The sequence below is a fragment of the Mercenaria mercenaria genome, unplaced genomic scaffold, assembly GCF_021730395.1.
Source record: "Mercenaria mercenaria strain notata unplaced genomic scaffold, MADL_Memer_1 contig_557, whole genome shotgun sequence".
Taxonomy (NCBI): domain Eukaryota; kingdom Metazoa; phylum Mollusca; class Bivalvia; order Venerida; family Veneridae; genus Mercenaria; species Mercenaria mercenaria.
In genome coordinates, this window is record NW_026463438.1 from 59829 (window position 1) to 74686 (window position 14858).

Consider the following 14858-nt stretch of genomic DNA (forward strand, 5'->3'; position numbering starts at 1 on the left):
TCGGAGGCTAGGATTACGGTACCGTAACCCTAGCCACTGCCTAGTGTTTTACCACTTGAACACTCTCTGGACAGTCAGCAAGGTGCCCTTTCATGGACAGTGTTATTACACTTACCTCAACGACCAGGACACCATTAGCCCAATGCACATCCGTGAACTGTGTTTAACCACTTACTCTCAAATATTCTTAAGGTCACTGTCAGCCAGGTGCCAATCTAAGAACAGTTTTACTGCTTATTCTCAAAGAAGCTCAGGACATCGTCAACCAGGTGCCTATCCTTAGACACTTATTACTTGTTACTCTCAAACATGATCGGGACATTGTCAACCAGGTGCTTATTTACAGATTTAGTGTTTTGCTGAACTCCAGCAGTAAGGTGTCCATTCATTGCAGCGTTCAGACTCAAGCACTCTGAATACTGTTAGCCAGATACCCATCCATGCACTGTGTTTACCTACTCTAAAACACTCAGGACACCATCAGTCAGGTGCACATTCATGGACACTGTTTATTCTAAAACACTTGGGCCACCATCAGGCATGGACAATGCTTGCCCCTTTCTCTTGAAAACTCTCTGGACACTGCCAGCCAGGTGCCCATCCACAGACACAGTTTGACTAAACTTACCCTCAGACAAAGGGCACCCTAAACCAGGTGTCCCTAAATGCATTGTTAGGGACTGTGTTTAACCACTTATAAAGACAAAAGCTAACAGAATGTTGTTTTTTTTTTTATTATTATTTTAATGAAAAACTGATTGAAATCATTAATGCATGATTAAGTTAAACACACTGTACTACAAATTTCATCATTTAGCTAATAATTTGATCTTGGTCAAAATTTACTTGGTTACATGCTTTAATGCCATTTCTTAAACAAGTAATTTCTAACATAACCTCACAATCGAAGCTTAAACATAATGCTGAACAAGTTGAAAACTTAGCTCTAAGAACTCCTAATCAAGTTTCAGCAAAATACAGTTGAAACTCCCTATCTCAAATTCCAAGGGACCAGGCGTTTTACCTCGAGATAACTGCAATTCGACTTAAAATGACATTTCCTGCAAATTTAATGTAATTTAGACAGAAATTGAAAATGTCTTCCAGAATTATGAGATAAGTGAGTTTACGATTTAGAGTTTCAACTGTAATTAATTTTTTTCGCTACAGAGTACCAAGAACTGTTGGACTATGTTTTTCTTTTCACAAAACCACAAAAAATATTTTACATCAACTACAGTGAAATCATTTAACTTTGTGGATATAAAATTATGTGGTCTTGGCAGTAATGACAATTTTATTCAGACATGAGGTGCTGAATTCATGAAAAAAATCGTATTTATAAGAACTTAATTTTGACACTAGAAATGCTTTTGAGAAAAGCGCATGTCTCCCACAACTGCCTAATCATCTAAATAGTAAGTCAGTCTGCGCTTTCTTGGACCCAAAATGTACCCTATACTACTTGTGCATGCGCTTTCTTGCACCCAAAACGTACCCTATACTACAAATAAAAGTAGTATAGGGTATGGTTCGGGTGCACGAAAGTGCATGCACTCTGAGGATTTTTCGGTGATTCAAGTGCCATAATCCCCAAGTGCCTGGGCCGATTTGGCTAGTTATCGAACTTGGCCGAGGTCTTAATGTCAGACACATTTTGTTCAAGTTTGGTGAAAATCGGGTGAGAAATGTTCGACTTAGAGTGTGGACAAGCTTTGTGACAAACAGACAGACAGACAGACAGACACACACAGACTGGAGTAAATATGTCTCCCACACCACTGTGTGGTGGGAGACATAATTAGAGCCACAATGTAAATAATTCAGTTTAACTGAAAGTCAAAATTTTTATTTTTTGGTAAAACGTTCAATGCCATTTATTAAACAATTCTTAGCATAACCTCCAAATCTCTTGACTACAAACTTATCTTGAGCTTAAATTCAAAAGAAATCTGAACAAGTTGAAAGTAAACTAACAACTCATACTAATATTAACATTTCAGCAAAACAATATGAACAATTGCAGGAATTTATTTTTCAACAAGAGGGCCATGATGGCCCTATATCGCTCACCTGTTATCATTGCACTTGAGGACAAGAAGGTCTTCAGAAAAAATATCTAAGTCCAAAGGACAGGAACAACAAAGGGAAGAAATTAAACCAAAAAGAAGAAAAAATTCTTACAAGGTACAGATATGTCAAAATACACCTAAAACTTGGAGGTACCATCCATGTTGTACCACAGAAAAGTGGTCTCAGTTTTTCCCTACGGCAAATAATAAAAGTTACTAAAAACAAGCTATTTATAGTAACGTAAAAGGGAAGTAATTAAAAAAAAAAATGATTGTAAGTTCACAAAAGAAGGATCTGCCAAATAAATCTGTTGACATAAATGAAATTTCAGATCAGTATCTTCATTAGTCACGGAGATATACCCATTTTAATTTGAAATAAAGGGAGGTAATTTGACATAAAATCAGTCCATAGTTATCTACCCTCATTGGCTCAGTCCAACTAATGACAATAATGAAATTTCAAATAAGTTCTATAAGTACTTACTGATATAAATCCATTTTGCTTTACAATCAGGGGAGGTAATCAGATATATAATAACTCTGGAACCTACGAATGGATCTGATTTGTCATGGAATCCAAGATTTATTGTTGTTGAAAATATTTTGGAAGTTTGTATCAAATAAAACCATAAATGAAGTCTCTATATGGCTTCAAAAGCCAAAATAGCCAATTTTGGACCTTTCAGGGGCCATAACTCTGAAACCCATGAAGGAATCTGGCCAGTTGAAGAAAGGAACCAATATCTTGTGGTGATACAAGTTTTGTGCAAGTCTGGTTAAAATCAAATCATAAATGAAGCTGCTATTGTGCAGACAAGGTCAAAATAGCTAATTTTGGCCCTTTCAGGGGCCATAACTCTGGAATCCATTCGGGGATCTGGCCGGTTCAAGAAAGGAACCGAGATCTTATGGTGACACAAGTTTTGTGCAAGTTTGATTAAATTCAAATCAAAAATAAAGCTGCTATTGTGCAGACAAGGTCAAAATAGCTAATTCTGGCCCTTTCAGGGGCCATAACTCTGGAATCCATTTGGGGATCTGGCCGGTTCAAGAAAGGAATCGAGATCTTATGGTGACACAAGTTTTGTGCAAGTTTGATTAAATTAAAATCATAAATAAAGCTGCTATTGTGCAGACAAGGTCAAAATAGCTAATTCTGGCCCTTTCAGGGGCCATCACTCTGGAACCCATAATGGAATCTGGCCAGTTCAAGAAAGGAACCAAGATCATATGGTGATACAAGTTGTGTGCAAGTTTGGTTAAAATAAAATCATAAATGAAGCTGCTATTGTGCAGACAAGGTCAAAATAGCTAATTCTGGCCCTTTCAGGGGCCTTAACTCTGGAACCCATAAAGGAATCTGACCAGTTCAAGAAAGGAACCGAGATCTTATGGTGATACAAGTTGTGTGCCAGTTTGGTAAAAATCAAATTATAAATAAAGCTGCTATTGTGCAGACAAGGTCAAAATAGCTAATTCTGGCCCTTTCAGGGGCCATAACTTTGGAACCTGTAATGGGATCTGGCCCGTTCAAGAAAGGAACTGAGATCTTATGGTGATACAAGTTGTGTGCAAGTTTGGTTAAAACAAAATCATAAATGAAACCATTATCGTGCAGACAAGAAATTGTTGACGCACGGACACACGAACGGACAGACATAGGGTGATCACAAAAGCTCACCTTGTCACTATGTGACAGGTGAGCTAACAAAAACAACAGAATATTACAACAAGAGCTGTCTGAGAAAAATGGATCCACTATGTACAGTACAAGAAGTAAATTGCTATGTATTTCTTTTTTACAAAATGATGGAAAATATTTTAAATCAAGTACTATAAAATTATTTAAATTTGTGGCCATAATTTTTTTGTGATTTTGGCAGAAATGACAATTTTGTGCAGGCATGTCAAACTGATTTCAGGAAAAATATTTGTTGAGACTTAATTTTGTGGATTGAGGCAACAATGAAATCTACACAAGTCCATTTCCCAACAAAATATGATTCAGTTTATTTGTGGGTCAAAATTTTTAACTTTTGATAAAACCATACAACAAACTCTTTTTCTTTGACAATTTCACAATTTAAGGTCCCACAAATATTCAACAAAACAAGAGAAATTTATCCATTATTTTCCAGTATAAATTTCAGCCAACTGGAAAAATTCCAATGTCTACATTTGCTGTTGGATATATATATGTATACTTTTCCTAAATCCCCCACCCCCACTCTATTTGGCATAGTAAGAAAATCATATTATTTGTTTTGTTGGTTTTTAAGTCATACCAAAACAATCTCAGATCATGTAAACATTTCAGCTAATCGTACAGGAAAACCTCCAGGTGCCCCCACACACATTATTTTCATTACTCTGAATAACAACTTCTTCACATGAAAGAGTTTATGTTCTATGGCAATTTTATGCTTTGTATGAGGAGCAACATAGAAAAAAGTCATGAACCCTTTGGAAGTGAACACATTTTATAAATAAAACGAAAATAAAGTTTAAACATGAAAATATCTCTTTCACCTTTGTAGGTCCTCACAAGTTCATAAAAATCCTTCAATTATTTTTAAAACTATAAAATGCTAATGGCATAAAATTTCATGTTTTGATAAAAACAGTTGCAAGAGACCACCTCTCACTCATGCATCAGTTGCTCTGGCATTTTGTTCAATCAAGCAATTTATGCAAACCCTCACCGTTTAATATTATTTATATCTTGACAACCGAAAAGTCCCAGATAACTGAAAAATTCCATCGCAACCTCAAAAGATCAGAAGAGTTTTACTATATTTCAAGTAGACAACAATTCTTGCAGCTCAAATATTGAGGAAACACACATAAACTATTTCTTTTCTGTGATTTAATTTTGTAGAATGGCAGTACCACAAACTTAACAAGAATTAGTCACCCAAGAATAACTATTTTTTTAATAGTATAATATTACAACAATGCAAAACAAACATGCAAACAATGTTTCTTCAAAACTGTTCTCCACATAGAAATCTTTGCATTTTACCTTGGTTTCTGCAAACTTCTCATCAGTATCTTAGTTTAAGACGTAGAAATAAGAATCACATTAATGGACAAGCGCAAATTCATACAGCTTTGATAAAAACATCACCATTAACGGAGGACAAGAGCAATTTCATACAGCTTAAATAAAAACATAAACTAAGAATTTTCAACTCTCGCTTCTCTTTGAAAAGCCACTAACATTCAAACTATGTTCAACTTTGATCCTTAGTAGATTTGCTTTTAGAACCAAGTTCACTTTTATCTTCAGAAATCACAGTAGCTTCATCCTTCATTTCAGATTCTGTTGCCATAGAAACAGTCTTAGCAGTGTCAACAATTTCTTCGGTATCTTTCTTCACTGTGAAAATTTCAGTTTTTTCAGTCTGTTTTACAGTAACTTCAACAGGATTTTCTTTCGGAATTGCAATTTCTGTATGGTCATCAACTTTGGTTGCTATATCTGTCACTGCTTTCTCTGTGGTGATATCTGCTGATTCAACTTTTGTTTCACCTACTTCGGCTTGCTTTTCCGTAACTGTCCAGTTTGAAGATGGTTCCTTAAAAAAATTGAAACTTATCTAAAATAAGTCTTAGTGAAGAGTTAACTTCATTATCTTGATATATGTGCTGGCAAGAGTACCAATTTATCAAAGTTACCTTTTTTTTGACCTTTCTTACTATTCTTGATGTGAAAAACTTCAGCTTTACTCACAATCATAAAATGTTTTACTTGTATTGTTTAAAAATCTTTTCCGCCATCTATGGCAAAATTCTATTAAAAATTTCAACTATTTACTTTTTTTAATATATTATATTGTTTCTCCAGTGCCATCATAACTTTTTAGTTCACAAATTTTGTGTGTGACAGTGTGGTTGTACATAACCATGTTGCTCTTACTCTTTGTTTTGGGAAGTTTAAATGAAGATTTTACAAGTATTACATTACTTATGATACTTAATTCATATTTTTAGTGGGTTCTGTAATGGTTATTTTAGCTAACAGACCTGCATAGTCACATTATGAGGAATGAGAACAAAATGAAAGGTAAAACAAGGGCACCAAAGGGTCATAATATTCACCATCACCATCTGGATTATAATCTGGCAGGAGTGGTGGAGATAATAGGCCCTTAAACATTCTAAGTTTGGTGAAAACTGGGTAAGAAGTTTGGTGTAAAATGGGTAAGAACTGTCAAATGTCAATTATTAGTACATTTGTAATAAGTAAAGCTTAAGAGTTACTGGGACTATCTGGTTGGTTGTATCAATATATGTGTAAGTCAACTATGAAAATTAAAGCATGCTAAATATTTGTTGACAATAGAAATATCTCAAACAAGTGTAAAATATTGAAGATCCTTCAACAAGTAGACAAACAACAGAAGAAACAATTTAAGCTGACTGAACTGAAACATACTTACCCATGGTACCGGTTTATTCTCAGCTTTTAGAGTTTCTTCAGCCTTGACAATCGTACTAATAAACCCTGGTCTCCCCTTCTCGGGCATCAAATTTGCAACTTCCTCAAAGGTTAACCCATAAGAATTAGCCTTTTCAGCTAACACTCCTAACCCTTCAAAATCGTTTTCTGAAAAGTTGATAATAAACTGGCTTTCATTCAGTTACTATTTATATAAAATTTGCTCTGTAATGCCCTACTTTTCATGTGACTCTTTCAAAACATATGGGATATCTGTTTATGTCAGTGTAAATGATAAATTCTTCCCATTCTTGATGCACAGTCACATGCACTGCGACATACAAAATGTTATTAAATCCATGTTGAAAAAACTACTTTTGAAAAGGTGCATGCCCCTATACTGCTGCTTAACTCTCATGTGCCAGACATCACCTGACGTCATTTTGATGTTGCAAGAGCGTCGACAATGCTCCAGGTGATTATTACATAACCTGTTTGTTATTGAAAAACCTTTATTATTTATTGTACAGTTAAGATATCAGTCCGAAAATAAAATCTAAATCATAATTTAATCCAAGTTTTGTTTTCATATCATGTCTAATGTCAAATTTAAAGCATTAGTCTACGGACTTGGCGCTCAGCATTAAGAAGATAGTACTAGGACTGGTCAGTCCGGTGTCAGTATAATGTGACTGGGTGGGGTATCATGTCATGTGTCTACGGCATGATATTCCAGTTGGGCAGCACTATAAAGTTGGGCATTGTGCTCACTGCTACAAGTAGACACCGTCGTTCATATGACTGAAAAACTGTTGAGAAAGACGTTAAACCCAAACACACACACACACCCACCCACCCACACACGCACACAAACACACCTCCTCGTAAGAGACAACAATAAACCACTGATGGTAACAGTGAATCTACAGTACCTCAGATTAACCATCTATACCACTTACTAAATCAAGCTAATATTCTTCTTAAACTCCCTTGAAAACTTCCCAGAAATTACACTTCAAAACCAAAATTTATCCTTAAACTTGAACACTTTCTGAAGTACAATTTAAAAACTTACTTCCTGCAAACTTTGAGAATAGGTGAGATACTCCAACTGCTAGTATATTCTTGTCGTCAAATGAATCAATCAAGATGAAATATGGCTCTCTCCAATCTGATAGTTTCTGCTGCAAGTATATAAATTATATATAAGCTGGGTTTAATGTCACACTGATACAATTACATGGCATATGGTGACTTTCCAGCTTTATATGGTGGCGGAAGATCTCAAGGTGCCCCTCCATGCATTATTTCAATACAAGCGGGCACCTTGGTAGTACTATCAACTTTCATTAAGCTAACTGGATGGCTTCCTCACACGAAGATTTCAAAATCATTTAAAAAGCGAGGCTTGAACCTATATTGGTGAGAGGCAAGTGATTTGAAATCAGTGAACTCAACCAGTTGGCAATGGAGGCCACTGCTGCAATGTAATAGTAAACGGAATAAATCAACAAAGACCTTGCAAAATAACAGTAAACCAAGTCTAGCAAGATAAAGAGATGTTTATAAAACACAAATGTCCCCCCGCCCCCCAAAATGATGGTTTGTGACATGCAATTGGTAAATAATTCAGTATTAACATCATGACCCAAACAACAGGGCCATAGTGGTCTAGGAGTGCTCATCTGTGTTTCAGAGCTTGTTTGAACAGTTTTTGTTCAGACATAAATAACGTTTCAAACCAGTCTCACCAGTCTCATTAGTAGCTGCTAGTTATATTCAATTACATAAAAAATAAAGGGAGGTAATTTGTCATAAATTCAGTCAATATGTATCTTCACTGATTGTCCAAGTCCATCTGATGGCATAAATGAAATTTCAGATCAGTATCTTCATTAGTTACTGAGATATACACATTTTAATTTGAAATAAAGGGGCGTAATTTGAAATAAAATCAGTCGATAGTTAGTTACCCTGATTGTCTGAGTCCAACTTATGACAATAATGAAATTTCAAATGAGTCCTATAGGTACTTACTGATATAAATCCATTTTGATTAAAATCAGGGGAGGTAATCATATATAAAACAAGGCAGTCTGAAAGACAGTTTAATCCCCCGCCATTGCTATGGATAGTGAAAGGGTAAACCTTTGACCTTTAGCTGTGACCTTGACCTTGGACATGGCTGACTCATGAATTCTGCACAATGTCTTGATGAGGTGATCATTTGACCCAAGTTTCATGAAAATCCTTCAAGGGGTTAAGGAGATAGAGAGCTAAAACCTTTGACCTTGAGTTGTGACCTTGACCTTGAGCTGACATGGCTGACTCTTGAGTTCTTGATGAGGTGATCATTTGACCCAAGTTTGATGAAAATCCTTCAAGGGGTTTAGGAGATACAGAGTGGACACAAGATGGAAGGCTCAATCCTTTGACCCTAAGTTGTGACCTTGACCTTGAGCCGGCATGGCCAACTCATAAGTTCTGCACATTGTTTTGATGAGGTGATCATTTGACCCAAGTTTCATATGAATCCTTCAAGGGAATATGGAGATACAGAGCAGACACAAAATGGAAGGCTCAAACCTTTGACCTTCAGTTGTGACCTTGACCTTGAGCCGGCATGGCTGACTCATAAGTTCTGCACATCATCTTGATGAGGTGATCATTTGACCTAAGTTTGATGAAAATCCTTCAAGGGGTTTAGGAGATACAGAGCAGACACAAAATGGAAGGCTCAAACCTTTCACCCTAAGTTGTGACCTTGACTTTGAGCTGGCATGGGTGACTCATGGGTTCTGCACATTGCCTTGATGAGGTGATCATTTGACCAAAGTTTTATAAAATTCCTTCAAGGGCTTTAGGAGATACAGAGCGGACATAAAATGGAAGGCTCAAACCTTTCACCCTAAGTTGTGACCTTGACTTTAAGCCAGCACGGTTGATTCGTGCGTTCTGCAAATCGTCTTGATGAGGTGATCATTTGCCCAAAGTGTTATAAAATTCCTTCAAGGCATTTAGGAGATATAGAGCGGACACAAAATGGAAGGCTCAAACCTTTGACCTTGAGTTGTGACCTTGACCTTGAGCCTACAAGGCTGACTCATGGGTTCTGCACATCGTCTTGATGAGGTGATTATTTGACCCAAATTTCATGAAAATCCTTCAAGGGGTTTAGGAGATATAGAGCGGATATGAAAGTGTTACGGAAGGACAGACGGAAGGACGGACGGAGACCATTCCTATTACCCCCCACCACTTGTGGCAGGGGATTAACAACTCCAGAAACTATGTTTGGATCTGACAGATTCATCATGGAATCCAAAATTTATTGTTGTTGAAGATATTTAGCAAGTTTGTATCAAATCAAACCATAAATGAAGTCTCTATATGGCTGCAAAGCCAAAATAGCAAATATTGGACCTTTAAGGGGCCATAACTATGGAACCCATGATGGGATCTGGCAAATTTCAAAAGGAACTGAGATATTATGCCAATACAAGTTGTGTGCAACTTTGATTAAAGTTGATTGCAAAATATTGTCTATTGTGTTCACAAGCAAAAAATAGCAAATTTTGCCCCTTTAAGGAGCCATAACTCTGAAACCCATGATAGGATCTGGCCAGTTTTTGAATGGAACCAAGATATTATGCCAATACAAGTTGTGTGCAAGTTTGATTAAAATCAAATACAAAATGTAGTCTCTATCGTGTTCACAAGGATATTGTGGACGGACGGACAAAGGGCAATCACAAAAGCCGTGACAGGTGAGCTAAAAAGGGCTCTCTGATCTTCGGCATATCAAAGATTTTACAAGAGGGCCAAGATGGCCCTAGGTCGCTCACCTGAGAAACACACCATAACAGTGTAAACATGTTTGACCTAGTGATTTCATGGAAAAAAATATTCTGACTAATTATCATTAAAATTGGAGCAAAAAGCAAGATGGAGTTATGTTTCTTGCTATACAGGGTCAGCTTATGATGGTGAACAAGTATTCCAAGTTTCAAAGCAATAGCTTTAATAGTTTAGGAGAAAAGCTGACCTAAACATAAAACTTAACCAGGCAACGCCGACGCCAACGCCGACAACCGCTCAAGTGATGACAATAACTCATCATTTTTTTTCAAAAAATCAGATGAGCTAATAAAGGTAACAAAAAGATTGCCATTAAACAATAACCAACACTATTACCTTTTGGATATTGGACATCATATCCCCCATTCTTCTATAAGCATCAAGAAAAAATACTTTCTCCCGTTCTGGCTTTATCATCTGAAATTGAAATGAAATACAATTTCTGAACACCATTTTCAGCAGTACAGTAAAATTTAATAACAGCCAACGTGGATCTAGTGAAAAATCAAATATATAAACAACAATTACTTTTCTTTGTTCTTTTGTCTTCATGTCATATAATTTTTTTTTTGGATAGAGTGAAATAAGCACGAGGGTATAAGACAAGAGAAGCCAGTTTCCCTTTTAATCTTTTAAAGACCACTCAATAGCCTAGTGGCAAAGCATCTGCTTGGAGTATGGGAGGTCGTGGGTTCGATCCCTGGCCGCATCATACCAAAGATGTGAAAAATGTTACTAGCAGCTCCCTCGCTTGGCGCTCTATGACAGGTAAAACTCAACAGTCGTATGGTCCTTAGATCTGCATTCCCGCTACTGATCTATATTTAGCACCTACCTCTTTAATAGATTTTGATAGAGCTGCATCTTCAGTGAACAAGGAAGCAACAAACAACTTGGTCTGATTCACGAGATCCATTTCTGGTACACCTGAAAAAAAAAAAAAGCAATTATTTACAACTATATGACTCAACAACGTAAGTTTTACTTTTAAAGCAATATCCTGTAACAATTTCCATATTTAACAGTTGTAACACTATGATAGCTGTGATATTTTCAATATATGAGCCGTGCCATGAGAAAACCAACATAGTGGCTTTGCGACCAGCATATATCCAGACCAGCCTGCGCATCCGCGCAGTCTGGTCAGGATCCATGCCGTTCGCTTTCAAAGCCTATTGCTATTAAAGAAACTGTTAGCGAACAGCATGGATCCTGACCAGACTGCGCGGATGCGCAGGCTGGTCTGGATCCATGCTGGTCGCAAAGCCATTATGTTGGTTTTCCCATGGCTCGGCTCATATAGCATTGAAACCATGCATTTTGTTTGCATTTATTATGCACTTTATGTACGAGTATGGTATGCTTTCTATATCATCATGTATTGTATAACCTTTCCTATTTAATGAAGAGTATGTAATATACTAATGTTATTGTCTGAATCGCAATCATTTACACAAGATCTTGTTCTGCATGCATACAGTATTAATTTGTGACTAAAGTTTTTATTACAGTGAGATAACACTGTTCAAATCTTTATAACAGGTTTTAAATTCTTCATAGATGTGTACTGTAGTGTGTCATTAATTTATTGTGAAATCATTAGAGATGTCAACAAATACTAAATTTGGTATCCGAATATTCGGTCAACCATCTGAATGAATATCTGGATATTTGTTCCAGCACATAACCTCTTTTTTGTGTGTGTGTGTGTGTGTGTGTTTGGGTTCGGGTTTAACGTCTTTTTCAATAATTTTTCAGTCATATAAACGACGGTGTCTGCTTGTAGCAGTGAGCACAATGCCCAACTTTATAGTGCTACCTCACTGGAATATCACGCCATAGGCACGTGGCATGATACCCCACCCAGTCACATTATACTGACACCGGGCTGACCAGTCCTAGCACTATCCTTTTTTGGGATGACCTAAACGTATTTATACAGGGGCAGTTATATACAGTGAAACATGTTTCTAGTTGTTAATTTATTTCATAAAGCGTGAAATTCAAACATGATTAAAAGTGCAGTGAAAAATGTTTGTTGCAGCCGGTGTCAATAAAGGAGCATATATGCACCTGTACTAATTATCACTTTCGCACTCTCTAACGTCTTTTCTTTGAAGTTGCAATATTTGCCGACACTTTGTTAACAGGTATTTTAAATTATGTATAATAATTAATTGACAAAAATTGGATCATCAAACAGGACTAGCTAAAATGACAAGTATGTTTCGTACACACGTGGTGTGTCATCACCATGGCGACTGTGTATTACGTTCAGACATGCTATTTACGCGAGGAAAAATAATAATGCTTTGCACACAAAATTAAATATTTCAGTAATTTGTATGTTACTACCAAATATTCCAATACTTAAATTAGATCCGAATATTCGGACCCATGACCTTTTAACCGGATATACGTCATATCCATTGACATCCCTAGAAATCATAAATATTCATGAATGACTGATTTTCATTTTGTATATGCATCAATCCGCAAAATTAAGTGCCAAAGAACAATTCATATCTCCATTCATTTTATCTATAAAACAAGAGCACCGCCTTGCGGGTGCTGACGCTCATCTGATTTTTTTTGTGTAATAGAAATATTGTCCTACCCATGATTTTCTAAGTCTAAAAAGGGCCATCATTCTTGCAAAAAGCAGGGTAGAGTTATGTTTCTTGATGTACAGTGTCCACTTATGATGGTGAAAAACTGTTGCAAGTTTTAAAGCAATAGCTTTGATAGTTTATGAGAAAAGTTGACTTAAACATAATACTCAACCAAGAAAATGATTTTCTAAGTCCAAAAGGGGCAATAATTATTGCAAAAATCAGGATGGAGTTATGCTGCTTGCTGTACAGGGTCAGCTTATGATGGTGAACAAGTGTTGCAAGTTTCAAAGCAATAGCTTTGATAGTTTAAGAGAAAAAGTTGACCTAAACATAAAACTTAACCAAGAAATCTGATATTTTCTAAGTCCAAAAGGGGCCATAAATCTTGCAAAAAGCAGGATGGAGTTATGTTTCTTGCTGTACAGGGTCAACTTATGATGGTGAACAAGTGTTGCGAGTTTTAAAGCAATAGCTTTGATAGTTTAGGATAAAAGCTGACCTAAACATAAAACTTAACCAAGAAAACTGATTTTCTAAGTCCAAAAGGGGCAATAAATCTTGCAAAAAGCAAAATGGAGTTATGTTTCTTGATGTACAGGGTCAGCTTATGATGGTGAACAAGTATTCCAAGTTTCAAAGCAATAGCTTTGATAGTTTGGGAGAAAAGTTGACCTAAACATAAAACTTAACCAAGAAATCTGATATTTTCTAAGTACAAAAGGGGCCATAAATCTTGCAAAAAGCAAGATGAAGTTATGTTTCTTGATGTACAGGGTCTGCTTATGATGGTGAACAAGTATTCCAAGTTTCAAAGCAAAAGCTTTGATAGTTTAGGAGAAAAGTTGACCTAAACATAAAACTTAACCAAGAAATCTGATATTTTCTAAGTACAAAAGGGGCCATAAATCTTGCAAAAAGCAAGATGGAGTTATGTTTCTTGCTATACAGGGTCAGCTTATGATGGTGAACAAGTATTCCAAGTTTCAAAGCAATAGCTTTGATAGTTTAGGAGAAAAGCTGACCTAAACATTAAACTTAACCAGGCAACGCCGACGCCGACGCCGACAACCGCTCAAGTGATGACAATAACTCATCATTTTTTTTCAAAAAATCAGATGAGCTAAAAATCGATCATCGAAAATAATGGGACAGAGGATTTCAATCAATTATTTATTATTAGTAAAATTTTATAACCTGAGATGAAAATCTATGTCACGATTACTGGTAGCTACATATTTTATTAATAACAATGTTTTCTTCAGTCTATGAATACGAAAAAGGTTAACCATTGTGAACGTAAACTGAAGGAGGTCCTTCCACTCTGGCGCTGTCAGATTAGTCTGATCTGTCGCCATTTTGAGAAACTTTACCATAACCAAGAGAAAGTCACAAAATATGAACTGGTACGAAAAACTTAACCATGATTTCTAAGTCAAAAGGGGCCATAATTCAGCCAAAATCCTTGATGAGTTATGAGCTCTTGCCTATAAAAGGACATGGTGATGGTAAACAAGTGTTGAAAGTTTCAAAGCTTTATCTCAAAAGACTTTGTCAAAATGTGGACTGGTACGAAAAACTTAACCAAGGTGTGATGCCGACGCCGTGGTGAGTAGGATAGCTCTACTTATTCTTCGAATAGTTGAGCTAAAAATACAGAGTTACGTTTGTTCTAGGTTAGGCTATATCAAAGCTCTAAGAGAAAAAGTCTGATCGCTGAATGCCTATTTTAAACCAAACAACCCATATGTTCAATAAACTGGAACTGTCTGAACAACTTTAAAAGAGAACTAACCTAGAGATCATTTATGCAAAGTTTCATCAAAATCCATTCAGTAGTTTTGGAAGAGATGTTGTTTAAAGTATTTTGTG

The 14858-nt window shown here is 36.2% G+C and overlaps 1 protein-coding gene across 2 annotated transcripts; it reads right to left on the reverse strand.

The window, feature by feature from the left end:
• Positions 1-1622: 1622 nt before the first annotated feature.
• Positions 1623-11304, reverse strand: LOC128554593 (uncharacterized). Of its 2 annotated transcripts, none has more exons than XM_053535862.1 (5): positions 11210-11304; positions 10711-10791; positions 7592-7697; positions 6518-6684; positions 1623-5653 (listed from the first exon to the last, which is right to left on the reverse strand). In XM_053535862.1, exons 1-5 carry the CDS (start codon positions 11288-11290, stop codon positions 5309-5311), a joined length of 780 nt encoding a protein of 259 aa, XP_053391837.1. In that variant the 5' UTR covers positions 11291-11304; the 3' UTR covers positions 1623-5308. The 2 variants fall into 2 exon arrangements, with proteins under 2 accessions (XP_053391837.1, XP_053391836.1); XM_053535861.1 differs by having other exon boundaries at positions 7592-7700.
• Positions 11305-14858: the final 3554 nt, after the last annotated feature.

What these genes read in the sequence shown, in the direction of transcription:
- LOC128554593 (XM_053535861.1), bottom strand. Translation starts at nt 11,290, where the DNA reads ATGGATCTCGTGAATCAGACCAAGTTGTTTGTTGCTTCCTTGTTCACT. An exon ending in TATCAAAATCTATTAAAGAG is followed by an intron (nt 10,792 to 11,209) that starts GTAGGTGCTAAA and finishes TTTCAATTTCAG; the next exon opens with ATGATAAAGCCAGAACGGGA. An exon ending in TGATGTCCAATATCCAAAAG is followed by an intron (nt 7,701 to 10,710) that starts GTAATAGTGTTG and finishes ATATACTTGCAG; the next exon opens with CAGAAACTATCAGATTGGAG.